General features: G+C 33.0%; 4 protein-coding genes and 1 pseudogene across 6 annotated transcripts; 3 read left to right on the forward strand and 2 right to left on the reverse strand.

Annotated features, from left to right (window-relative positions):
* The first annotated feature begins 6,642 nt into the window (after nt 1-6,642).
* Nucleotides 6,643-9,037, forward strand: LOC107413154 (transcription factor DIVARICATA). Its single transcript, XM_048470629.2, has 2 exons — nt 6,643-7,224; nt 8,262-9,037. The coding sequence occupies exons 1-2, from the start codon at nt 6,857-6,859 to the stop codon at nt 8,587-8,589; spliced, it is 696 nt and encodes a 231-aa protein (XP_048326586.1). The 5' UTR covers nt 6,643-6,856; the 3' UTR covers nt 8,590-9,037.
* A 2,020-nt stretch (nt 9,038-11,057) lies between these two features.
* Nucleotides 11,058-12,263, forward strand: LOC107413155 (putative germin-like protein 9-2). The gene has a single exon (XM_016021031.4). The coding sequence runs from the start codon at nt 11,407-11,409 to the stop codon at nt 12,013-12,015; it is 609 nt and encodes a 202-aa protein (XP_015876517.1). The 5' UTR covers nt 11,058-11,406; the 3' UTR covers nt 12,016-12,263.
* Nucleotides 12,264-14,060: 1,797 nt separating this feature from the next.
* On the reverse strand, nt 14,061-15,958 carry LOC107434162 (uncharacterized protein At2g27730, mitochondrial). 2 transcript variants are annotated; one of them, XM_025067362.3, is made up of 4 exons: nt 15,749-15,958; nt 15,457-15,540; nt 14,908-15,004; nt 14,061-14,348 (listed from the first exon to the last, which is right to left on the reverse strand). In XM_025067362.3, exons 1-3 carry the CDS (start codon nt 15,890-15,892, stop codon nt 14,945-14,947), a joined length of 288 nt encoding a protein of 95 aa, XP_024923130.1. In that variant the 5' UTR covers nt 15,893-15,958; the 3' UTR covers nt 14,061-14,348; nt 14,908-14,944. The 2 variants fall into 2 exon arrangements, with proteins under 2 accessions (XP_024923130.1, XP_015901073.1); XM_016045587.4 differs by lacking the exon at nt 14,908-15,004 and having other exon boundaries at nt 15,749-15,953.
* Nucleotides 15,959-16,841: 883 nt separating this feature from the next.
* On the forward strand, nt 16,842-19,560 carry LOC107434158 (uncharacterized). Of its 2 annotated transcripts, XM_016045581.4 has the most exons (4): nt 16,842-17,250; nt 17,716-17,879; nt 18,259-18,860; nt 18,974-19,560. In XM_016045581.4, exons 1-4 carry the CDS (start codon nt 17,018-17,020, stop codon nt 19,445-19,447), a joined length of 1,473 nt encoding a protein of 490 aa, XP_015901067.2. In that variant the 5' UTR covers nt 16,842-17,017; the 3' UTR covers nt 19,448-19,560. The 2 variants fall into 2 exon arrangements, with proteins under 2 accessions (XP_015901067.2, XP_015901066.2); XM_016045580.4 differs by having other exon boundaries at nt 17,126-17,879.
* Nucleotides 19,561-21,242: 1,682 nt separating this feature from the next.
* Nucleotides 21,243-26,988, reverse strand: LOC107413160 (ABC transporter B family member 11-like; annotated as a pseudogene).
* Between the last annotated feature and the right edge of the window lie 195 nt (nt 26,989-27,183).

Genomic DNA, 27,183 nt, shown 5'->3' on the forward strand with positions numbered 1-27,183 from the left:
ATTTTTCCCAATTATCATGGAGAAATAGTAAATAGCAGCTGATTTTTCCTGAGAAAAAGTATTAGGTTCTAAATTAGAAAATTAAAATCTCAATAAATGCTAAGTCCAAAGTTAAAAATCAAAAAATTGAGCAAATCAAATTTTCTCCAAAATGGGATCAAGCAATTCAATTTCAATAAGTATACGTTTGACCACATTGAATTGCAGGCCATAAATGCCCTTTCTGACGTGGCAATTTAATCTTATCCAAAACTCTTACCCAAGAGGCGGCTGAACCGAAAATGCAAAAAATCCAAGTGCAGAACACGTGTCGCATAGAAATATCAGCCACGTAGGCAATTTGCAGCGGAGAGTGAGAGTGTAATTTTGTTTTGTAGTGAGGAGTGGTTGGTTCGGTGGAGCTTCTAGAGAGAGAAACAAAGCAACAAAAAACGAGAGAGAGAGATGGATTGGTGGAGCGGTCAGCTTTCAAAGGTGACAGCTGTGTGACAGACATGTACGGACACGTCAACATCTGTTTCTCTCTCCTCACTTTCTCTCTCTAAATAAAAAGGGAGGCGGTTGCCGACACCTCACCAGTGCCACCACCAGACAGCCACGGACTGGTCAAAAGCTTTTGCTGCTTTGCGTCACCTGAATTAAATAATATTTATTTTTATTTATAAATATTATTTAATATTTTATTAATGGAGTGTTTTAACAAAGTTTTTTATTTTTTATTTTTTTATATGAGAAAATTAAAATGAGATTTCCGTACTTTCATTTTAAATTAAATAATCTTTGCAATTTTTTTTTTTAATGTTAAATTTCAATGACACATAATTATACTGTAATTTTGTTTTATTATGGCCACGTCATGCGTTCGATCCACAGCGTGTGTTTTGAAAGAAAAATTTAATGAGAATAAATTTGTCAAAACTTTTTTATATTAAATAGTTGTTAAAATTATTATTAAATGAAATAATATAGAATTAAACTAAAGTGGATTCACAGGATTCAGATTTATGTGTGCAATGTGTTTCAGTCTAAAATAATCTTAAATTAAGAAAGAGATTTTTTTGGTTACACATATAACTAGTAAATTTACCATTTTGGACCCAAAAAAAAAAAAAGAGAAGAAAGTATGTTAGAGTAATCAAATGTACAATGTGATAAACATAGAGATGCCATATATGCATGAAATTTCAAATTTAATAGGATCAATATGGTTAAGTAAAGTTGATTTATCATACCTCCATACATAATATTGTAGAAAAGTGAAAAATTTTTGGGTTTAAGTAAACCTAATAATAATAATAATAAAATTAAATAAACAAGCTTTAAGGTCCTAGATTTGAGTAGCCTCAATAATCAAAGAAAATAAAATGATATGAGGCTCAAACTAAAATAATAATAATAATAAAATATATATATATATATGAAAGCTTTAGGTATTATATATGCATGCAAATTTTCTTTTCATTTTTTGTTTTACTGTTAAGACTTCTTTTAATAACTATTGATTCACTTTCGCCAAATAATCAAAGAAAAAAAGAAGACATAAAGCTCAAATTGAATATATATATATTAGGTATTACATACATACGTTACTCTTTACTTTTTGTTTTGCTATTAAGGGTTTATTTAGTAAAGCTTATGACGTAGGAGTTTTGGTTGTAAAGCTTACAATAAAATTTATGTAAGATAAGCTTCGTTTAAAAACTAATGAGTATTTGATTATCAATTTATAAAGTGTTTAGGATAATTTATTTAATGCTTTTGAGCTTCCCATATAAATTTAAAGTAGAGGTTTTTTAAAGAAGCCTAAAATTCTAGCTTCTCTATTTGAGTTTAAAATAAAAGGGTATTTTTTTTTTATTAACAAACATTTATTGACGTGTAGTAAACACTTCTTTATTTTTTTTTATTTTTTTAAGTTTGAGAGCATATATCAATTAATAAGTATTTTTTGCTAAGAAAATAAGACATACCAATCAGAAGCTAAATTTTTTTTCCTAAATAGAATTTTAACATGTCATAAAATCCATATTAAATAATTAATTGTTTTATAAAAGAAAATCTAATTCTAAAAATATGAGGTTAAATAAAAAAAAAAAAAAACCAAATTCAACCTGATTTTATAATATATATATATATATATATATATATAGGGCAGCATAACCATGACAAATTTAAAACTGGAAAAGGAGGTGATGATACATTAGGATGCTCCATACGGTGGCTTCAAAAACTTGTTCAATTTGGTTAACTGTGTTAGTTGAATGCCTATATATATATATATATATATATATTACATGTATATTAATAATATATAAATAGAGTATATGTGTGCTAATAATGTCAACGGGATGGGATAGAACCGGTTTTTAAAATTCTATCCCTAATCTAGTAGGAAATTTTTCATCACATCCCTGTGGTTTTTTCCGTTTCTTTGAAAACGGGGCGAGGACGGAGATTTCCCAATTGGTGGCTGTGCGGGACAATTTTCCCTTTTTTTTTAATATATAATTGATATAAATTTTTTGTTGATGATGTTTGATCCTTGTCATGTGGAGGAGTGTTTCTAATTAAAGGTGGATTAATATTTGTCGAACCACTAGCTTTGGCCACAATTTACCTTTAAAAAAAAAAATTGAAAGACAATTAGATTACAATTTCCATGTTCCATAATTTTATTGCAATTTCCATATTTATAGAATAAACCTTAGTTTTATAACTTGATAAATTTATTGTATCTTTTTTCCTCTCAAACAAACCCAATTAACTTTTCATTCAACATTCATCCTCCTATTTTTATTTTTTTTTAGATGTATATTTTTAATTTCCCTTTACCAAACACAACTTAAATTAATGTGTTGTGAACATTCATATCGAGAATTTTGTATACTTGCTATGATAAATAAGTATAATGACCCCCAAAGCCCACAAAAATCTAACCAAGAAAAAAAACCCAGAAATGCACTCAAAAATAGAACCATCAAGATCAGAACCAAGCACCAAAATATCTAATCAGAAACCAAAAGATGTGAAATTTTATTAGCAAAAAAAAAAAAAATGATAATAAACATAATTAAGGAGATAACATAGAACCATTAAGATCATATACCCGAACACTAAAACATCCAATCAGAAACCAAAAGATACAAAATTTTCTCAGTAAACAAACAAATTGATAAAAAAAAAAAAATGAAAGCAAAATCGACCGACTAACCATACCTGAAAGCCAGAGTCGTAGGTTCACAGTAGAGAGTTGAGAGGCACCATCTCTATGCTGATTTTCCTCTACAAGACGGCCAGCCAATGTGTGGATGTGAGAGTGGATCATATCGAAGTATCCACGGGACTAGGGTGTTTGAAAGCGGTGGACATTGAATTCCCCAACTGCTTGAAGTGCTTTGTTTCCTCTACTCTGAATTCTACAGAAGAAGAAGAAGAAGAAGAGAAGGAGAAATAGAAATATAGCCGTTGGTTACAGAGAGAAGAAATGTAAAGCTAGGGTTTGCATACTGGTGTCTCCTTTTGTACCGTTACAAAACCCACAAGTAGGTGAGCGAGTGTGAGACACACATTTATTGGATTGACAAATTGCTTGAGCTAACTGCTGAGGGAGTTGAGGGAGATCGAAGATGGTGGTGGCGGCACTACTAGAGCTGGACTAAGCAGAGCTAAGAGAGCTGAGGGACAAAGGGAGATGGTGATGGTGGCGGTGGCACTGGAGTGGAGTGTGACTAGTGAGTGTGTGTGTGGACTGACGACTATGTCTGTGTTAGGGCTGGCTGGGAGAAGGGCTTGTAAGTTTAAAGTTTCTACTTCAAATGTGAAAATATTAAATAAAATAAAAAAAAATAAATATATAGGGGGGGGTGTCTAATCTCCGATCTCGGCCCGGTTCCGATTTGGGCCTAAGAAGTTTAGCCCGAGCCCGCCTATCATCCTATTTTTGCGGGGAAAAACCACCCCGTTAGAAGCGGTGCATTGCGGTTTTCGAGGTGGACGGGACAAATTGACATTCCTAATGTGTGCACATATGTATATTAGATAAAAGAAGAATAAAAATATTACACCTATTGAATTTTTGAGTATCTTTGAATATGGTAGTACTAAATATTTTATTTTTGGTGGGAATTGACAATAAGTATTTCACATTTTTATTTTGTTAAAATGCTAAGCTAAAGTACCGTGCTTTAGTCATGATCACAGTTTGTGAATTAGAGCCAGTATTTAAGTTTGAGAGTCATGAGGACTTTTTACTCAACTTTTATTTGTATAGGATTTTAAGAACTAATGAAAATTACATGAAGCTACATATGTATACACAATACACACACACACACACACACACACACACACACATATATATATATATATATATCTTTTTATAGTTTAGTCTATGTCTCCAAAATAGATTGAAACTGGACACACCACCGAAAATTCCTTGACATGCTTATAAAATATAATTAGAATGAGTATAATATAATTAATTAATAAATATTGGTGTTCTATGTACATTAGAATACAGTTTGTATTCACCTTATTTAAGCATTTCTTATGAGTTTCATTAACTTTCCTCCTTGTTGGGGGTTGACTTCCTTGTGATGTTTCTTAAATTTTTAGTCCTTAGTTTTAAGTGTAGAATAGTGAAGACTTAGAATATTGTTTGGTATCTTCCAAAATCATTGAAAAAAAATATTTTAATATGTATAATTTAAATAATTTAAAAAATAGTATTTGTCACCGAAATTTACATGCCAAACAACGATATAAATGGAGGCTATTAAAGAGTTCATATTTAGGATTTTAAAATAAAAAATAAAAAAATTAAATATTTTAATCAAAATTTGCTATATAGAATAGTGATTATTATCAATGATGACAAATAACGGAACTCTAATTTTAATTATCTATCTTAAGTTTTATGATATGATTTTAATCTTTAACATTTACATCTTTTGGGAACTAAAATTGATATATTTTCTTTTTTAAAGTTAGTATGAAACTTATAAGTTTAGACACTTAATAAAAGGACATTTTATAAGTGAAATACAACTTAAAGACGGAGGAAAAAAAAGAAAAAGAAAAAAGAAATGTGCTATCCAAAACTTAATTGACTGTACATTTTAGATTATTTGTACATAAAAAGACTCACCAAACTAACTTGTCTTCCATATCCAAGATACATATTATGGTAAACTCCATTATGTATGGAATTGGATTCTGTGTTGACCACTTTGGAATTATTGGGGTTGACAAAATTTTCTTTTCTCTTTCTTATGAATTTTGGCTTAGCTTGACAAACATTCTATTTCAAAACAAGATAATCTATTAAAGAGATAGTACCCAAAAGACATGTAAAAAATATATATGTATGCATATGAAAGATTTGGGTCTTTGTACCCAAAAGAAGCTCTTGAAAAAGTGTTTATTGTGTTTTTCATACACGTCGTTAGATTCTACCAAGTTTTTATTTTTACTTATTTTATTTTATTTTTTTAACCAAGTCATGTCCATGTGGAAAGCACTTCCTACTATTTAATTAGATCGATATTCTAGGACATCCATGTATAAGTAGGACTGTTTTTGTGGATAATTCACTCAATTAATTGATTGTTTTATAAAATTATTTTTGATAATATACATATATATATATATATATATATGTTTGTAACACTTTTTAAAAGTATCAACTAGTCCTCACAAGAAGCATATTCTCACACATTAGAAAAAGAAAAAGGAAAAAGGAGAGAAGCATATTCTCCTTTCCATTAATATAAAACATTAAACACTTAATAAGGAAACTATATTTTAATTAATAAGGAAACTATATTTTAATTGATATAACCTTTATTCATATTTGTTAATTAAATAAAATCAATTAACAAAAGGAAATATCACCCACAGACGCAACGAAATAAATCCATTCTATTCAATGTTTTGGATTAAATAATAATTCACTATTCGATTTTACAACCCAACTATAAAAAAAGTCTAATCGATTGGGAAAAAAACCCAAGCCTTAAGTGAATTAAAACAATTACAAAACCATTTATGTATTATGAAGAGAATTCTTTCTCAAAAAAAAGAAAATAAAAAAGCAGCAAGGAATTTATTAAATGATATAAATTAGAGGATCTATTTATTTGTAGTAAGGAAAAACAAATATTAGTGAACATTGGTGAATATAAAAAAGGTTCAAATTGAAAGTAAAACTGAGTTTTGATATATTATCATGCAATATATATTTTGTTGCAAACTTCACCATTCCCATTTCTATCAATAATTTCGTGGGAAGAAAATTTATTATTTTCTCCAACAATTTGAGTTGGATTTTCTAGCTCTAAGATATTAAAATTAACGGTGAGGATTGAAATTTCCAAAATTAGGAGTCTCCTAGCTCAGGTGTACTCGTACAGCTTAAGAGAACAGAAAATAAATAAAAAGAAAAATTCCAATAAAAGCAAAAACGTGTTGATTTAGAAGTCTGAGCTGGGTCCAGCAACCAAGCAAAACTCCAAAACAAACCCATAATAATAAAAAATAAAAAATATATATTATTCAACTAACAAACTCTTTCTCTCTCTAATTTACCAAAAAGAAAAAAACTCTTCTCTCTCTCTCTTGCTCTGTATATGAAGTGTGTGTGTGTATATATATATAAACAAAGCTTTCCAAATCTCCCACCAAACAAAGAAAACCCACTTCGTATGCGAAATCTCCAAGAAAGTCAGCCTCAGTCCGCACAAAAAAATTAAAAAAAAAAAAAAAGGAAAAAGAAAAAAGGAAAAATCCAACAAAAAAACGCAACCCACAGCCCCTTCGCTTTCTTCTTCTCCTTCTTCCTTCTGTTTACAAGGAAACTATGTACCAGGACAACTCCTGCTGGGCCATGATTCAGTCCGCTTCGACTCGATGGACTCGCTACGAGGACAAGCTATTCGAGCAGGCTCTTGTTCGGTTCTCTGAGGACTTGCCGGATCGATGGGAGAAGATCGCCCAGCAGCTTCCCGGAAGGTCACCTAGCGATGTAATGGAGCACTATGAGGCTTTGGTTCATGATGTATTCGAGATCGATTCGGGTCGGGTACAGTTGCCCAGCTATGCCGATGACTCGTTTGGTTTGTCCAGGTGGGATTCTGCTAGTCAGATCTCTTTCGGGTCAAAGCCCAAACAACAGGGTGGAGAGCCTGAGAGGAAGAAGGGTACTCCATGGACTGAAGAAGAACACAGGTAATTTCCAATTCCTCTGTTTTTGTCTTTTGTTTACTGTTTTTTTATTGGGTTCTGATATATGGGTTTCACTTGGAAGGTTTTGGATTTTTTTTCCTTTTTCTTTTTTCTTTTTGGGTGGTATGGTTGAGATTTTTGGGGTTTTGAATTGGCAACCGTTTTTTATTTGATTCGATTTTTAATCTATTGTTAGCGTAGAGAAATGGGATTTTTTTTTTTTTTAAAATTTCTTTTAATTCTTTCTGCTATTTTTTGTTTCTTGTAATTGAAGCTTTGAGATTAGGGTAGATTCTTGTGTTTCTTTTGTTTTTAAAAAGGTTTTTCGTCATTTTCCAATTTCCAAATATGTTGTCAATTAGGATTTATTTGTTATTTTCTTGCTAACGGATTGAAGAATGCTATGAGAATTAGAGGTTGATGATCATATGCTGAGTTGATAAATACTCAAAGAACGGTTTGGATGCCTTGTTTGTTAGAATTATAATGATTCTTTTTAGTGGTAGAAAATAGAGTTGCTCTTTGATGTTAGATATCAACCTTTTTAATAGAAAGAGTAGTTTCTTTTTGGCCAAGGAAACTTTTGATGTGAGGGTTTTAGTTGTTTTAGGTTTAACGGAATTTTACTTAAGTAGAGTTGTATAACTCTCATGGTTAATTATTCCTTTTGAAGTTTTTTTGGTAACTAGCCCGAGAAAATTGGGAAATCGTGTGGGATTTTTAATTCGTATATGGCTTTGATTTATGACTTGGATTCTAAAAACTTACTTAATAATTCATTGAAGCATATTGAGTTGTCATCATCTAGGAACACGAAAATGCAACCTATCTCGAAGTTTGAAGGTCAATAAGTTGGGAATTTATGTTAAATCTGACATTTGAATTCAAGTACAAGGTGTAATAGGTTCTTTTGATTTGTTTTGGGTTATATGTACGGATGCATGTACGTGGAGTTTAAGGTTTAGAATCCTTGATAAAATTTGTTGTTGTTCATCATTGATTTGTAGTGTGTTAACAGCTTTTGATCATTTATTTGTCAGAAAGTTTCTACTTGGACTGCAGCAATTTGGAAAGGGTGACTGGAGGAGCATTTCAAGGAATGTGGTTATAACAAGAACACCGACCCAGGTAGCAAGCCATGCTCAGAAATATTTCCTTCGCCAGAACTCAGTGAAGAAAGAAAGGAAAAGATCGAGCATTCATGACATAACCTCAGCTGAAACCAATTCAGTGCCTATGTCTGCTGATCAAAATTGGATTCCTCCACCTGGTGGCCAGCCACTGCCGTTGCAACAGTTGCCCCCAACAGGGCATATGCCTGATCAAGGAGCTTCATTGGGGTATCAAAATTTTAGTTTTCCAATGTAAATATGCACATCGGAATCACATGGTACTGCATACTCTGTATATAGAGCTACTGTGTGCATTTAACTTTACAAATCTGTAAAGTTTTACTTTGTTTGTTTTTTTTTTTTTTTTTTCCCCTCCTATATTTTAGGCAATAGGTGATTAGTTCTGTAAAGTGAAACTTGAAAGTGTAGGTAGTGTTCTGAAGATGTTTGTGAAGTAATAGAGATTAGTGAGATTATTTAGGGGTAGTATAATCCATTAATTCATTAGCAATAGAAATTCTTTCAGACTCTTTGATCATTTTCCTGTGTTGAAATTCCTTCTTGGATAGCTTTATAGTCTCCAAGTGAATTATGAACCTAAGTTGTACGATCTGTATTTTTTTTTTTTTGTTTTTTGTGGGTACTTTCATCTCTCAGCTTTTGATTTCATTGCCTCAATAAGACATGTAGTTCTTCAGCATCAATTTTCTCCTCTGTACGCCTGCAATTGCAGTGCAATTTAGTTTTGTCGAAAATTTAGTAGTTAATGATTTGATGGTAATCCTACAAAAAGGACCAAACAGAGTTGTGTGTTGATCAGTGTTAATGCTATCTCCTTTACATGTTTCTTCTTTCTTAGGGGAAAACTAGTTACCCAATTATTTTCCAAAATGTCCAGTGGATCCGGAAAATGTTTTCCTTAATTTTGAGACCCTCAATTGACTGACTAAAGCTATTCTCTTACCCTTTCTTTAGACCCTCAATTGACTGACTAAAGCTATTCTCTTACCCTTTCTTTATGGTTTAGAGAAAAGGGAAGGGACTAGAGTAGTCTTCAGGGGATTTCGCTGTGTTATCTTCTATCTTTCTGTTGGAGATTTTTTAGTTTATGTTAATATTTTATTGGTCGCTTTCTTTTTCACTGAAGCTTTTTTTTGTTTTTTGGTGGTAAATTCCTTTTCACTGAAGCCGGTACATTTTTATTGGACAAAGTTATAGTTATTGAAATTGACATGGGATCTATGTTGTCTTCTAGCCAAGTCACTCTTGTACCAAATATTTTCACCTTGACGTTGTGTTTCAACTTGCAAGGTTAAAATTGAACATAGGATCCTGCAAGCATTATAAATCTTGGAGAATATTCTACTGTGATGCTTGTAAAATTGACAGAAAGTAGATAGCTTTTACTCATTTTCAAAACATGGTAATTTTCTACTCCATGTTACTATTATTGTTTTTAAATGAAAAGCCAAGCCTGAAAAAGTTTTGGTAAGAGTTCCAATAATTATCATTTTGTAGCACTAGCTGTCATGTTCTACAGAGGATATGACTAGAAACTGCATTTCAATAATAGACTTCTAATTAGAATGGTGTCACTCCCTTTTTGAAGATTTTGATAACAATCTCTCTGTTTTAATGTGTCTTTGTCTGTGTCTTTATATATATGTTATGAATATTTGTTAGATGTAAAAATATCATTGGGCTCTGCAAATCGTTTGTATTAGAGGGATTTAGAAAACGTTATTAAAAGTAAGTGGTATTGTTGCTTTCCACTATCTTTACATAAAGTTACGATTTGATACGTAGCAAATGCTTCTATATCAATTTTATGATACCAGTAAAGATTATTTTGCTAGCATTCCATAATTCCAACACTCTGGATATCAAATCACAAGTTTAATATATATATATATATATATATATATATTATTTTTATTATTATTATTTTTTACCATGTTAGGGTTCAAAGTAGTAATTGATAATAAAAAAATAAACAAATAAAAAACTGCCACGAGACTTCCTCCAGGAAAGGTCGAGTCATTAAAAACTTACCAATAGAATAATTTTACTTTTTTTTTAAAAAAAATATAAGTACACAAAATCCTAACTAAGATAATCTATTTAAAAAATAAATGGTTATTAATTTGCAAATATCCATCACAACGTCTAAAAGCAAGTTCTCAGCGACAGCGTGGCATTTTTGTTCAAGATATCACATTTGGTAATTATAATCATCATCAACATCAACACCCTCCAAGATTTGACCTGGAGGTACAACAGTGGACCTGTTGCCACTCAACAAATGCAGTAATACTACGTATACAAAATTATTTACTTTATTAATTTAAAAATTAATATAAATTAAATTTGTATAAGTAAAATTTTTAAATGAATAAATGTAAATTAATATAAATCAATGATATATATATATATGTATTGTTTTGATAAATTGAAAAGTGAGAATTTTAACAATCCAAATTAGAAGTTATTATAGGTGATTATTATTTACTATTTAAGTTAATAATAGAGTTATAAACATTTTGTGTTTATAACAATATTGTATAAATAGTGGGCCTTTTAGTTAGTTAATTTTGTCCTTTTTTAAAAAGAAAAAAATTAAATTGGATCTTTCAGTTTGAAAATAATGTGCATACAAAATGTTCACCCAAAAAAAAAAAAAAAAAAAAAAAAAGAAAAAGGAAAAAAGGTGCATACAAGCATAGCCAGGAGTGAGCTGTACAAGGTGCATTTTTGGAGACTACAAAGCTATTGTATTTCTCATTCCAATTTCAGCATTATCCCTTTATTGTTTTCTCCCATTACTTTGATTTCTCATCCCTAAAACCAAATATAACAAATTGCTTTAAAGTTTTCAGACTTTGTATGAATTCAATGCATTTAGACACCTTGAGACATAACCAAAATTCAACCCATTGCCTGCCATAGACTCTATAAATACATGGGGCTTCAAGCATTATCTATCACATATCATAGACTTGCTCTTTTACTTTCCATCTCACCTCAAACTGTGTGAGGCCCACAAAAAAAAAAAAAGAAAAAAAAAGAAAAAAAAATGGCTTTGAATTTCTTCAAACCAATTGTGTTTTTCCTATTGCTTGCAACAGCCACAGCAAGTGATCCAGACATTCTCACAGACTTCATAGTCCCTAATACTTCAAATTCCATCAATGGGGATTTCTTCACATATACTGGACTGAGAGACATGTGGAATTCTCATTACCCACCATACTTCACGGTCACAAAAGCTGGTTTGAAGGAATTCCCTGCTCTCGATGGCCAAAGTGTCTCCCTCTCTGTGCTCGAGTTTCCAGAGGGTTCTGTCAATCCACCTCACATCCATCCACGCTCTGCTGAGCTTCTTTTCGTCGTGGATGGAACCCTCGATGTGGGATTCATTGACACAACCAACAAGCTTTACAACCAAACTCTCAAACTTGGTGACATTTTTGTGTTCCCTACAGGACTTGTGCATTTTCAGTACAACTCATATAAGGTGCCTGCCACTGCAATATCTGCCTTTGCTAGTGTAAATGCTGGAACGGTTTCAATTCCGAACACAGTGTTTAGTACCGGGATTGATGATAACATACTTGCCAAGGCTTTTAAAACTGATGCTGAAACTGTTCAGAAGATTAAGGCAGGTCTTGGAGCCAAGCCTTAGATTGGAAGGAGCTGAGTTTAATCTTCAATAAAAAAAGAAAATGTTATAGTTTATAGTGTTTTCACTTTATTTGTTAGAAGATGAATTGATTGTATTTTCAATCTGTTTGAAAAAATATGCTCAAGATGATTCCCTTTTTTTAATTATGTATAAGTAAAAACAGTACTTTATGAAGCTCAATTTGGTTCCTAATAAAATTAAGATTCATTTGACCTCCAAGCACGAGAAAGTAGTTTTTGGAAAATATTTGGTTTCCTCTTTGGTAGGGGATCGAGCAATTGTTTATAAAGGAAAAGAAAAATAGAGCTTTATAGCTCTTTTGGCAATGTCTATGTTTCTCGAAAAGGTAAAAAAATTAATTAGCCACTTATTTAAAATAAACATAACAGCATTTTGGAAAGCTTTTTGATTATTTCCAAGAGCTGGCCAGCAGGAAATTAGCCAATATCTTCTACATTAGGTCAAACAAAACCAGATGAATTAGTCTATCAGATTATGTCAAACAAAAACAGATGAATTAGTCTATCTTCTACAAACCTGATGCTTTCAAAGAAATTTAATTTCAGCTTTAATTATATGGATATTCAATAGGATATAGTTGTGGTAATTTTCTTTCAGGATTGTTTTATTATAATTTGCTACTTGGAAGAGTTTGGTAAGCCACGAACCCAGAGGTTAAAAATGCATCTCCGTGTATGATAACAGCCACTTTCTAGTAGGACATTTTTATTAATCGATGTCTATTGGTTGGACGAAACAGACAGCCACTTTCAAGCAAATTACCATTTTTATGATTTTTATTTTTTATTTTTTTGGCACGCATTTATACAATATATTGTTCCTCGATATTCTCATCCTTAATATACTAGACAAATATCCTTTTTTTTTTTAAATTTTTTTTAATTATATGATGTCGTCCATGTTTTGGATTTAGTTATTGTTTTTAGCAGTTTCTTGTTTGATGAATGAGTTGGACAAAGCTTTACGGTTTCAAAAAAATGGAAGAAAAAAATTAAGCAGGCAGATTTTATTTTGTCTCAATCATAAGCCATCAAAAAATTTAGATTCGCAAAGCAGTAAAGAAGGAATGTGAATGAATAACGACAGGTCATAAATTGGTACATTGAATTCTTCTCTGACTATTCTGTCAACTTAGCATTTTTATTATGTAAATCTTGCAGTCACAATTAATACAACGTTCTTTTCAACTCACAGTGAATCACAACTCATTCATGAACTATGATTCACTGTGACTTGAAAGCGCATCATCTTCAAACCTATTTTAGCATAACATAATCATTTTTAGTTCATTACCGGCTAAGAAATATTTCTTGGGATACCAAATTACCATCGATTGATGGAAAAAATTAAAAAGGGATAATTTCAAAGAATTAGTGGACTGGCTGACAGGATAGCACTCGCAAAGACATTTGACAAGTGAGTTGTGATTTTTTATTTTTTTATTTTTGGGTAAATAAAATTGTGTAATGATTAGATACCATAAGAAACTTACTTGTACGTGTCAGGCAAAACACCATCACAAATAACCCACTTGTAATTACCATCGAGTATTTCACACTCGTTTTTTCTGTTAGTTTTTCATATATAACTTCCAAAACACCGTTATTTTCTACAAATCAATTGAGTTGATTTTTGTTACCATACCTAAAAGTTAAAGACAATTCTCCAAAAGAATAGCCAATCTCATATGCCTAGCGATCTTAAATGTTACTATAGGGCGAATGGTTGTTTATAGTCTCAAATCAGCTAGTTAAGAAAGATTTTTCAGCTTAATATGCAAGAAATTTTTAGGAAACATCTGACAAACAACAATTGGTACAAAAGCCAATGCATGAACTATGCCATTTAGCCTGGATAGCACCCCTGAATATGATCATAAGCATGCATCGAAGCACACATCAAAAGACTGCAGGCTTAACAATGGTCATAATTTTATTAATCATGCTTCTTGAGAGGAACATATTAAGGCTTATCAACTAATAAAATTGCACCTAAGTTTTTTTAAATGCAAATACAACCTCACATAGACCAAAGAGATCCAATAGAAAAGAAATTGAAGTAGCAACATGCAACAGAAAGGATTTCAATACTTGGGCAAAAAACAACCACTTGATAGATTAAAGAACTGCATACAGCAGTTCAGTCATGCCTATCAGAATTTAGGAAACGAGTTATCAGACATCATACTCTATACAAAACCAACCTCACTGTGAGTTACAAGTCATTTACACTCTTATTCTCACCATTACTTCAAAAGCAAGAGTTTTCTTTTGCAGATGAGCATTTCAGCCTGAATGGGTACCCTCGGGCTTCTGCAGAAGGAAAAATGGTGGAAATGAATTTGTTATTGAAGCAAAACCAAAAATGACAAGAGTGACAAAAGACAAGAAAATTGTATATAACTATCTGATAAAGAGTGCAGAAAGTAATCCTCTAGTGCAAACACACATGTATTTCTCTAGCACACACACATGTATTTCTTTCTCAAGGGGATTACTGGTATTAAGTATATATCCCATTCAATTGCCAAAGTCGAGGGTCCACAAAAACAATTTCAGGTCATTGTATATCCTAAAAAAATAAATAAATTAATTAAAAAAAAAAATTCAAAGTGGAGCTTCTCCTGCAAAAAATACCAAAAGAATACACAGGCTTTTTAAACAACTAGACTTGTAAATATTCATTCAGCTATGCATACGCATATAACAGACATTTAATGCATGTAGATAGCACAGAAATTTACTGTTCTTTATGTACATATATCCACCGCATAGTTTTGATGCATTCCAGCTTATTGATAATATGGGGTAAAAAATTTTTTGTTGAAAAAAGGATTTATTGGTCCTGAAAAACCAAAGCAAGCAGAACTACCTTCAACGTGCTGCATTTGATAAGAAGACGTCTTCAATCAAACAAAACACCATGGCAAAATCATTTTTGAAGGATGGGGATCTAGACCAGAGAATAACTAAAAAGAAAAGAAAATTGGCATGATTATTTATTGCCTAACCTAAACCAATCACAAGAAAGAAAGAAAAAGAAGACCGCTGCCTTCCCATAGAGAATCAGCCATCTTCATGGCTAAGGTACTCACTTCATATCCTTACAGTTAGAAACTATCAATCCCATTTGCAATCATAAAGAAGAAAGTCAAATCAAAAACTATAATTAGAAAATTTGACAAGCATATACACGCATGGAAGCCTATAACTCAAATTTCAAAACGTCTTCCAATAATCAACCGCACAGATTCAACACCCTCTCATTCCGCTTTTAACCATTCAAAGCTGTAGATTTAAGTTATAAATCCTAAACACAGTAAAATCCATCCTGCTCTCAGTTTTCTATTGAACCAAACACTGCAGAGACGACCCATGTAAATAAAAATAATAATAATGGTAATAAAAAGAAGCCCTTTACCTTCCCAGAATTCTCTTTTTCTTTCTCGGCCTTCTCTTTCTCAGCCTTCAGCTTCTGTTTCTCCAACCTTTCCCTCTCCATTTTCTATTCAGTGCACAAAAAACCACAAACATAATTATTAAAAAAAAAAAAAAAAACCCTTACGAATCAACAAAGAAAAACGAAAATATAAAAGAAGAACTATATAGCAGGAAAAAAGGGTTTATGATCACCGAAAAGGAAAATGAATAATTAGAAAAAGAGTTCTATTATTATTTTTTTCCCAAACGTTTTTCTAGGGAAACAATCACACCTGGATGTAGATGTTCTCAGCAGCACGTTCTTCTTCGCTCAGAACCCTGCCCTTGCTATCGCTGAAGTAGCGAGTTGGTCCCCGAGTCGACTCCATAGCCCGAGTCAGTACAGCTCGGCTCAGCACCAGAGATCTCATTGCCATCTCTCTCTCTCTCTCTCTTTTACTCTTTCTCTAGTAAAAGCGAAAATGACTGATCAAGTCAAACCACCTCTAGATGTTTCGGCTTTAAAAGGCGGCGTTTTCGGTGTTTTGTGGTTAAACTGAACCAGCCCAATTTATATGGGCCTTTTTCCCAAACAATCTCTTTTCTCAAAACTCCGGCAGTGGACTGTTCTTTTTGCGCCACAAATTTAACTACATACACCCCACCTATCAAATTACTAAAACACATTATCAGAAGGGTGAAAAAAACAATTTATATTCAAGTTCGGTCAGAAATGTCTATGAAATGTTTTATATCCTCGTCCTATTGCTTAATGATTTAACTTTATACCAGAGCACAAACTAATAAACATATACACTGGAATTGGTTGGTTTTTTATTCATTACATTAGGATATACATGCATCACATTTCTAAGAGATTATTTGGTTAAATTCGAAAGCAATCGTGCATGCATGAGATGACATTTTTCGAGTTATCGTTTAGGATTTTTTTTTTTTTTTTTGGGTTTTAAATTTTTCCCACAATTTTTAATAAATGAAATGTTTTTGATATATATTATTATCTGTGCTTGACCTTTTTTTTTTTCTATAGTTGACTTGAAGTTTGACATTCATTTAAGACTTAAGAGTTGGATTGGATCAAGATTGATCTCAATCTATAGCCAGAAAGTGAACATAAAAAACTTTACATCCCTGAAAAATAATATTTATATAAGATGTAATGGAAAAATAAAAACATTCATTTTCTTGGAAAATATCCTGAAAGCAAACACTCAAGACCCTAAGGCAAAGCAGCAAAGACTTTACCTGTCTAAGCTGTGCCATCTTTTCCACAAACTAGTTCCTTTTCAAACTTTGGCTCTTACTCTATAAAGGCAGCACTGAAAAAAATCTGTGCTGAAAAAAAGGGAAAAAAAAAGAAAAGAAAAGAAGCAGTACTGATAAATCAGAAAATAAAAATAATATATCTTTGATATCTCTCTCTTCTTCCTTAATTTTCTTTTTTTCTAGAAAAAAAATACTTCATTATGAGAAAAAAAAAATTAATAAACAAAATAAATTTATTCTTTTGAAGATTTTCAAATTGGAGAATTTTCCACTCCATGGTGATTGGTCAACGAGAAAAACAGAGATTTCAGTGCTGGCCTTTGAGTTTTCAGCCCTGCCCATCAGCTCTGCCCATCAGCTCTGTAGTTGAGTTGACTCAAAGCAGGAAAGAGGCGGGTCTTCTCTTCTCTTCTATATATAGCACCCTTGTCTTCTCTGTGTTCCATTCCATAAAAATTCACATAACCAACCATACACTCAGATGTTTGCTTTGCTCTAGTCTGGCTTTGTAAGTTCTTTTCCTCACTTTTAAATCTCTTTTTCTTTCTATTATCCTTCTTCTTTTTCCCTTTTCTGGGCATATAAATATGGATAAATTTTCACCAACTCCTACCAGAATCAACTCCAATTCACGTTTTGCTAAATTTTTAGAAGATAACAAGAATAAGATTCCCAACGATGTCATAGTAGAAAGAGTCACAAACCAAAAAGATCCTTCTCTTCAAAAAGATGGGATTGTAATCCATGCCTATACTCTTAGTTTGGGTTTGTATCTTCCATTCCATCCATTGATTAGAGAGATATTGAGTAGACTTTGTATAGCTCCAATTCAATTAGTACCTAATTGTTGGAGGATAATGTTTGGTATTTTAGCATTGAATTTTATGTGTAAAATCAACCTGGGTTGGAAAGAGTTTTGTTACTGTTATGTAGTTAAGCAAACTTCTTCTGGTTTTCACTATTTTTGTCTCAGAGACAAAAACTATGCTTTGGTCACTGATTTACCCAATTCTGAGAAAGGTTGGAAAGAGGAATTGATTTGTTTAAAGGGCAATTGGGAAAGAGCAGCTGGGGACACCTCTAATGCTGTATACTCAGTCCCTAGAAGTAGAACTGCAACTTCTGGCCATTATTCAGGTATCTTGCTTCAACACTGAATTTCTAGGGTTGGGCTGGTACCAATGAAGCATTGCCACGTAGCAGTGACATGCTAACTGCCACGTGGTGGTACTTGACTAGTGCCTGGTTGGGCACCACCTTGTTTGTTAATTTTTTGGATACCATATGATGTAGTATTACTAGTTGGTTTTCATCAGATCCCACTTTGAGTATAGACCTTATTAACTTTTTGTTTGACCATGGTGTTTTATCGTATCATTTGGTAACCAATAATTTGATAAATAGGGTTGGTGCATAACAGTATTATTGTTTGCTTATTGTGTGTGTGTATTTGTATATATATATATATATAATTTTTTTTTGCTGATTGTATAAGTTTATATATGTTTTTTGTCAGGCGAAATCAAAGGTTTCAAACCTGAAGATTGTGAAGTGAAACTAAGAGATTTGGAAAAGGCTTGGTCATTTAAATATAGAGATTGGAGATATCTTCTCAATCCAGCTAACTGGAGAATTGTGAACATTTCAGACATGAGGACAAAAAGCAGAACAACTGGCTCTTCACAGCTAGATGGGACCATGGAAGAAGTCACATTCCAAATAGTCAGTAGCCAAGAAAATGATGATCAGGAAGTTGAACAAGGTGAAGAACTGAGAGCTGGATGTTCTACTCAATCCGAAACGATAAGAGACTATTCATCCTCTTCGTTTAAGAAACGAAAACTGATTCGTTTAAGCCATGAAAAACAAATCCATCCTAGCCATTCTTATGACTCTAGTCCTCCTCTGCAATCGTCAAGTCAGCTCGAGCACCACGTGCCGCCCAAGGATCAAATTGATCTCTTCAGGAAGACAATGAGTACTTTGCATTATTCATTTTATAAAAACGATTTTGAGAAATCAGATGAGGTGTCTGATCTGTTTGAGAAAGATATTGAACTTTTAGAGGAGAAGACAGATGAAGAAACTGCTTTAGAGGCAGCACATTTAGTTATGAAGGTAGCTATAGTATACATACATATATATATATATATATGCAGCTTTTGATTTTTCTTCCCTGTTTATGTTTTTTCTTTTGTGTTAATTTGTTGTTTTTGTTTTGTTTTGTTAAGGCTGGAGTTCATGTCATGTCCTTTGTGAACCGGCTAGACAGTAAAAATATGATGATCAAGAAATTACATGCTATCATTGAAAGGCAAGGAAGGGAAATAGAAGAATTGAAGTTGGAGGTTAAGAGAGCCAAAATGGAACATTTAAAATGTTCAACAGCGGCAGAGATAGAAAATGTAAGGAAAGTTTTAGAAGAAGTAAGATCTGAGGTCACACAGATAAAAGAAATCAAGTTGCAGGATCAGAACAAAATGTCTCCTTATCGATCCCTCGAGCGAACTCCCTCTTATGGTGCTAGTGGTTTATTTGGTAGATCAATCATGCGAAGTCCATCTTATAGTGATCTATTTAATAGTTTAATGAGGGATTATGAGCCTAATGCTGGTGAAAACCATCATCAAGGAGGTAATAGCCATGATCCACATGAAGACCTTGAATTCAATATTGACTTCCAACCCTCCCCCAAGACTACGTGACCATTGATTTATTGTAACTTTTACTTATTTTATTTATATGTTTTTTTGGCTGTAGATCATTGAATTGATGAGTTATACAGTAAGCAATAGAGTACAAAAGAAATTGAAAAATAGAGAGGAGCACTTTCAATGATTTTTTTCACTCTCTTTAGGCAATAATTTTGAATTCAAATTTTCATACTCTAATGATAAAAACTAAAAAAACATGATCTCTCTGAATATCTAGTATAGGATTACACTAGCATGAATCTTTTTTTTATTTTTTTATTTTTTTATTTTTACTTTCTTCTTTATATTTCATTTTCCCTATCCTGTGTCTTCTCAGTAGAACTCTGCTCAGTAATATTTGGGACAGATTAAGAATGTGGCATAACTTGAAGTTCCTTTTTTAATTCATCATGATAATGCTCTCAAGGGTCATCATCTGCACCCTATTAGATTTTGATATTGTCAACCAGACCTTTCTATATCTTGCATACACACAAAATTTAGATTTATATGTTTTCTGGGAACACGTTACATACCTCAGCAAGCATATGCAACCGAGTGTCAGATTTATCAGCTGTTTGCAGAAAATCTTGGTATGTGCTTTTTCTTAGATTCTAGTACCATTTTTTTCTTGCATAACAAGTAATCTAATGAGCACTCTGTAGTATTTTAACTTACTTCTTCGAACTTACTTGGAATTCTATCCTTTACTTTTTCACTAATACATAGACTTAGATCGCAAAATAAAGTTTACAACATTAGATAATAGAGAGATTATATATTTATATATAGCAACAATTACATACAAACCTCTTCGTTTCAGGGCTAAATCCGAGAGAGAATGGGAAAATTGTGATTTTATTTTATTTTATTTTTTGAAACAGAAAATAGGGAATAAACCCAAAACTATGAAAAAAATAAAAAAAAAGAGGTAAAAAAAAAAAAAGAAAAAAAGAAAAAGAAAAAGAAAAAAGGATACCTAAATAACATAATTTGCTACAAGATAAGAGGAATCATCTGCTATTGTTAAAGGGTATTGGTACAACTTAAAGGTTTCTATATATGCAAGTTTTGGGATTGGTAAAATTCATTTAGCCAAGCCAGGCTTCGGGGTTTATTAGAGTTATTCTATGAAATAGGTGAATTTTTGATATTTCATCCAAAAGAAATATATGGTTTCACTGTGCACTATTATGGATGAGGGATACACCAAGACAATTTGAATTTTGAAAACAGGATTTCTGGTTCATAGAAATCGCATACCACAAGTCCCACACAGATATATAATACATTGTACACACATGCATGATCATGATCCGTACACATATGGCAAATTTTATACTACCGTTCTGCATGGATCGGTATAAGGTGAACTACATCAATAAATGAGACGTTGGATGTATCAGGTGCCATACTTATTCTCATTAAGACTTATTATTGGTTTCTTTCTTAACAACTTCTTGCTCTCTGTTTTTACGCATCCAGTTTTGGGTTTTCAGAAATTGCAAAGTTTTCTTTAGGTTAGTATTTGGTGTACTGATTTTATTTTTGTACAATTGTTGTTGTTTTGATAATGAGATCTTTATTTTGATTTTGGATGAAAATGTGAACAATTAATGGTCTGGTGTTAGTGTTGTTACCTTTTTTTTTTTTTTTTTTTTTTTTTTTTTTTTTTTGTGCCTTCAAGAAATTAAATTGAGTACCCTTTAATAATCAAAAGCCTATCTTATGTGTTCTTTTTTGGTTGTCCTGATATTTCAGTTTTGGTTAAAATACTGACATAAGCTGGAGATTGTGCTCTGCAATATGTACGTAGGAACCTCATAGAGATACCTGTTCAAATATATTGAATGCCTTAAATGAATGTTTACAAGTTTGTCATATTCTAATTGAATTAGCTAATTCTTATTGGTTTGGAGTATTGTAAGTTAGTTCCTAAGAGGAGGGATTTGCATGTAAAGCGGCCAAAGAAGCATAAATGCCATCCTTTACATTTATCAAACTTTGGTGCTTTCCCTTCTCTGCAATCACTCCATTCTTCACCACTGCGATTAAATCTGCACCCTTAATTGTAGACAACCGATGGGCCACCACCACTGTAGTCCGGTTCACCATAACCTGATCAAGTGCATCTTGAACAAGTCTCTCTGATTCAGCATCAAGAGAGCTGGTCGCTTCATCTAGTAGTAATATTTTTGGTGCTTTCATTATAGCTCTTGCAATGGCCACTCTTTGTTTTTGTCCACCAGACAATTGTATTCCTCTCTCCCCTACTATGGTATTGTAACCCTGCATATCCATTCATTTCTAAAATAGTGAGAATGTTTATATCTTTTTTGGTAATGTTTGTGCTCTACGTTTCTCTCTTTTTTTTTTTTTGGTTTTTAAAAAGTGAATTCTTTTATAGTCGAGTGCTGTACCTGTTCTAAACTGCTAATAAAGTAGTGCGCATTTGCCAATTCTGCTGCAGCTAGAATTTCTGCTTCTTTGGCATCTCCTTCATTTCCATATGCAATGTTGGCTCTGATAGTGTCATTGAATAAGACAGGTTCCTGGCTAACTAGACCCATCTGCTGCCTGAACCATTTCAGTTTCAGTTTTTGGATTTCAATCCCATCTAAAGTAATGTGACCGGAATTAGGTTCATAAAACCTTTGCAGCAAGGAAATCACTGTTGATTTTCCAGTCCCACTTTCTCCAACCAAAGCTACTGTCTGGTTAATATAATTTGATTAGTTGTTGTTTTTTCTTGGGTATGATTCTCTAAATCGGGTACAAACAGTTTTGTGTATTGAGTAAAACATGATCCCATGTTGCTAATTTATTACCTTACCAGAATGAATAGCTAAGCAAAGATCGCTGAATATTTGAACATCTGGTCTAGTTGGGTAATTGAAACTGACATGGAAGAACTCAATATCTCCCATTACACTTTCCATTGTTGTTCCAGAGTCATCACTAGAGTCTATTTTTGATTTCCTGTCAAGAATTGCAAATATTGAAGCAACTGCAGTCTTTGCTTTACTTGTATCAGGAGCCAAGGAGCTTGACAAAGAAACTCCAACCGCCATCATTGTGAGTGCAAAGAAAGCCTGTAAACCAGGAAAATGAATACAAGGAGATGATATAGAGAAGCTGCTGAATCATAAAACTAAATACATGAGGGACAGGAAAAATAGATGAACTTACTCTGAAAACATTAGAGAAATCTGTCTTGCCATCTGCAACAAGTTGGGCTCCGGCGTAAAAACTGCATGCATATACAGAATAAAATAATAGGATTGATAGACCCAAACCAACACCATTTATCAGGCCTTGATTTAGTCCTTTCTTTATAGGTCCTTGACATTTCTTCCGGTACAATTTCATCATCTTCTTTTCAGCGCAAAAAGAAGCAACTGTTCGAATACTTCCGATTGCATCCTTTACCACTTGAGTTGCCTCCTCAAACATTTTCTGCAACCAATTACAGTTTCACTAGTGATAAGAAATAAATAAAGTTCTTTGAGTAATTTTTTTTTCACATTATGTTAATGCAAAGTTACCAATATTTCCCCTAACTTAAGCTATTAGAAAGTGAATGCTTTCTAACAATTACCTTTGCATCTTCTCTGTATCCTTTCATGAACTTAAATTGAGCATATACATTTAGACCTAGTAGAGGTACCATAACAAGGATTATAAGTGCGACCTGCCAACTTGCCTCGAAAGCAATAACTAATCCTGCAGTTACAGTTGCAACATTCTGAACTAGCAAAGCGAGAGTGTCTCCAACCAAACCTCGAATGAAAGCTGCATCTACTGAAAGCCTTGCAGCAATTGCACCGCTTGAATGCTCTGCTTCATCAAACCAACTTATTTCCATGTAAACTACTTTCTCGAAGCACATTGATCGAATTCGTCTTATTAACTTACACCCTGCCATGCCGAAAAGGTAAGAATATGATGGATAAATTGCTAAACACACGATGCCAAGACCGACAAATATTAATGCCCAAAACTTGGAATCCCTATTTAGTTTATGTGCTGGCTCAAAAAACGTTTTTAGTGCAGCAGAAAGCAATACACCATAAGCAGGTAATATCATCCCACTTATTGCTGCAAGTATGGATCCCAGAAGTAGTATTGGGAACTCTGGCTTGTTAAGAAGAGCCAGTCGAAAAAGTGACACTTCTTGAGGTACTTGTGATGGTGTTGAAACTGAAGTGTTAGTCTTTTCAGGTGCTGTTTCAAGTGCATTCACTGGAAATGAGCGAGGGCCACTATTTCCAATTCCAGATGATCCCTGGATTATGGAAAAATTCGGATTTGTATCCACAATAATTTCAGGGCTGTCTTGGTCATTGAAAGCAACTTGATCTGACTTTGTGTTAATTTCTTGCAACCGTATAAGTTGGCTGTATGCTCCATGAGGATCTTTAACTAGTTCTGAGTGTGATCCTGCTTAGTTGAAAAGGAGCCAAAAGCTATGAATTGTATGCATAAAGAACAATGGATTAGCATTGAAGAGCTCAGAGTAACATACAGATAGACTTGGATGACAGGTAAGCTTATGCACAAAAATATATAAACAAGATCAGGAAGTATATTGACATTAGATAGACAGAGTGGAGGATATATTTAAGTGAAACTTGCAATTATTAAGCATTTAGAGGATAAATTGTTGCACAATAACTAAGGTTTAGCACTTTTAGAGAAGAATTCAGTAACTAGATAAAGAAAGTATCGACGTATGTTTTTACCTTCTTCGATAATTTTGCCATGGTGTATGACAGCAATTATATCAGCATTCCTCACAGTGATCAAGCGATGCGCTACAATGACAGTAGTTCGGTTGATCATAACTCTATCCAGTGCCTCCTGTACAACTCTCTCAGATTCTGCATCAAGAGAACTTGTGGCTTCATCTAGGAGTAGAATTCTTGGATCCCTAAGAATTGCTCTAGCTATAGCAACCCTCTGCTTTTGTCCCCCAGATAGCTGAGTTCCATGTTCACCAACCATTGTATCTGCTCCCTAAATACACAAATTACAGAATCACAGATATTATATATATATATATATATATATGTATTAATATAATTTAAACTTTTAAGGAAAAGTTAAAACTATTAACCTGAGGCAGCTTATCTATAAAGTTAGCAGCATTGGCAAGCTCAGCAGCAGCCCTTATTTCTTCAGCAGTTGCACCATCCTTTCCATAGGCAATATTGTCTCTAATGCTACAAGTAAACAATGCAGGTTCCTGGCTCACAAGGCCTATTTTCTGTCGAATCCATTTCAGCTGAAACTCCCTGAGATTAACACCATCAATAAGAATTTCACCGGCCTGGGGATCATAAAACCTCTCAATCAAACTTATCACAGTAGATTTTCCACTTCCACTTTGTCCAACCAGAGCAGCGGTTGTACCACTAGATATGGAAAGAGAAACTGATCAAGTATTAGTTCATTTGGCCGTGCAGGATAACTAAAATGAACATCTCTTAGTTCTATGTCTCCACAAATATCATCCAATTGTTGTCCATTTTTGTTATAAGCATCAATCTCTGGCTTCCTGTTTATTGTCTCGAACATTTTAAATGCTGCAGCCTTTGCAGCAGCAAATGAACTTATACATGGAGATGCCTGCCCAAGAGACCTGAAAGTTTATCAAAGTGGTAGCAAAGCAGAAGTGGATCTGAATATTATATTTTTGCATGCAAAAAATACACAAACATGTAAAGTTTTATATGAATTTGGACTGCAACTTACATAGAGGCAGTCAATATCGCAATTACTATACTAGCAACATCTCCTCCAGAGTATCCTTTCTCAATGATCATTTTCCCACCAAACCATACTGCGAAACCATAACAACAGAAAAGAATAAACATAGCAACACCAAAACCCAAGCCAGCTGCCAAGCTTTCTTGAATGCCGGACTTGTAAGCCTTTGTTAATAATTTGTTGCATTTATCTATTGCTTGCTTCTCCCCTGTGAATGATGCAACCTATAAATGAGGGGAACAATTATCACAGTTTATAGCTGCTACAATAAATTTGAGTAAAATCTAAGGAATCTTTCAATCCAAGTATGCATACAGTTCTGATCGAACCAATGGTTTGCTCTACTACAGTTGCAGCCTCTGAAACTGCAGATTGTCTATTTGTAGTCATCTTTGATATAGCCTTACTCATCATTAAACTAGAGATGGAAAGAACAGGAATCGAAGATAGCATAACAAGAGTGAGAAGCCATCCTTTGGCAAATGCTACAATGAAGCCTCCTAAAAATGTTGCTGCTAACTGAAGAAACTTTCCCACCTGGAGCAGGAAATTTAAAGAATAGCATAGGCATGAAATTTCAACTTATTATCATGGTTGGAAAAAACTGCTAGTAACGAAATTTTTGTATGCCGCACTTATCGATCATTTACCTTCTCCCCTATGGCATCTTGAATAAGCACAGTATCACCTGACATCCTCTCAACAATTTCCCCTGCTTTTGCTTGCTTATCAAAAAAGCCAACTTCTTGCCTTAATATTGTTTTCAAGTAAACACTTCTTATTTCTGCAGCTTGTCTTTCCCCAGTGACCATCCAACAAGCCACCTCTAAAATTCAGCAAATATGAGATAATCAAACATATCTTGAACCACAACGTTATATAAATACATAAATACAGAGTCACATGTAAGTAAATTTTGTCTCCAGGGTACTTACGTAAAAATGAAGCAACAGAAGACCCCAAAGCCAAATATACTAACTGCAGAGATACCTAATGATAGATTGATAACAATATATTACTCACAGAAGAAAATCACAGGAATAATGTAAGGCTGATTGTTCATTATTGAGTGAGAGAAACTAAAGATGGCAAATAAAAACAATTGTTGAAATCCTACTTTGGAAGTCAGATTCCCATATGGTCTTGAATACAACATGATTATTGTAGGAATAAAGCTCTATCAAGAAGTATAGAAATATTTGATGTACCTTGGAAACTTCATGAACCACTTCTTTTATGTTACTGAGTTCTCCGAAAGAATTAACTAAAGTTCCGAATATGATTGTCCCCAGAGGCAAAGACATACCATTTCCAACAGCACCTATTGTTCCTGCAAAAATTAGCAGGTAATCCCAGGAATCGGCAAACGAGAAAAGTTTGTAATATGGCACTGAATTTGTGCTTTCCTGCTTCAGCCTCTTGCTTGGATCTTGTTGATTGCTAGTATTTTCTGGTTCTTTCTCTGAATCCACTCCTCCACCCATAAATTTCTCTTCAGCCATGTTGTGCACATGAATAGTTTATCTTACTACCCAGTTGACGACAAGAACCTTAATTGCAGAATTGGCTGGATATATACGTGGACTCACAAGTAAGGGAGTGAAACAGTTCTTGTTTTGAATGAGGAACCCATTAGGACTCCAGAAGAAAATAATGAATCAAAAAGAGATTTGGATGGTTGACAATAGACATGATCAATATAGTTTCTCAAAAACAAGTAATCTGCTTTCGTATTTGTTACTAATGTGTGTGATTTGCAAATTTGGAAATCTGGTGATTCTGAATAACTATATATATTAATTAAGAAATTAAATAGTTTTGATATATATATATATATATATATATATATAATGTAACTGATTAGGAAACATATTAACTTTTTTAATGTACCATGGAAATTTATTAGGAAAAAGAAGTCTTAACTTTAAATTGTACATGATCAAGAAATTAACATTAATTGATTGGTTGAAAGGAAAACA

The sequence above is a fragment of the Ziziphus jujuba genome, chromosome 8 (genome assembly GCF_031755915.1).
Source record: "Ziziphus jujuba cultivar Dongzao chromosome 8, ASM3175591v1".
NCBI classification, from domain to species: domain Eukaryota; kingdom Viridiplantae; phylum Streptophyta; class Magnoliopsida; order Rosales; family Rhamnaceae; genus Ziziphus; species Ziziphus jujuba.

What these genes read in the sequence shown, in the direction of transcription:
- LOC107413154 (XM_048470629.2), top strand. Translation starts at nt 6,857, where the DNA reads ATGTACCAGGACAACTCCTGCTGGGCCATGATTCAGTCCGCTTCGACT. An exon ending in TGGACTGAAGAAGAACACAG is followed by an intron (nt 7,225 to 8,261) that starts GTAATTTCCAAT and finishes TTTATTTGTCAG; the next exon opens with AAAGTTTCTACTTGGACTGC.
- LOC107413155 (XM_016021031.4), top strand. Translation starts at nt 11,407, where the DNA reads ATGGCTTTGAATTTCTTCAAACCAATTGTGTTTTTCCTATTGCTTGCA.
- LOC107434162 (XM_025067362.3), bottom strand. Translation starts at nt 15,892, where the DNA reads ATGGCAATGAGATCTCTGGTGCTGAGCCGAGCTGTACTGACTCGGGCT. An exon ending in CTGAGAACATCTACATCCAG is followed by an intron (nt 15,541 to 15,748) that starts GTGTGATTGTTT and finishes TGCACTGAATAG; the next exon opens with AAAATGGAGAGGGAAAGGTT. An exon ending in AAAAAGAGAATTCTGGGAAG is followed by an intron (nt 15,005 to 15,456) that starts GTAAAGGGCTTC and finishes TTTTCTTTTTAG; the next exon opens with TTATTCTCTGGTCTAGATCC.
- LOC107434158 (XM_016045580.4), top strand. Translation starts at nt 17,330, where the DNA reads ATGGATAAATTTTCACCAACTCCTACCAGAATCAACTCCAATTCACGT. An exon ending in AACTTCTGGCCATTATTCAG is followed by an intron (nt 17,880 to 18,258) that starts GTATCTTGCTTC and finishes GTTTTTTGTCAG; the next exon opens with GCGAAATCAAAGGTTTCAAA. An exon ending in CAGCACATTTAGTTATGAAG is followed by an intron (nt 18,861 to 18,973) that starts GTAGCTATAGTA and finishes TGTTTTGTTAAG; the next exon opens with GCTGGAGTTCATGTCATGTC.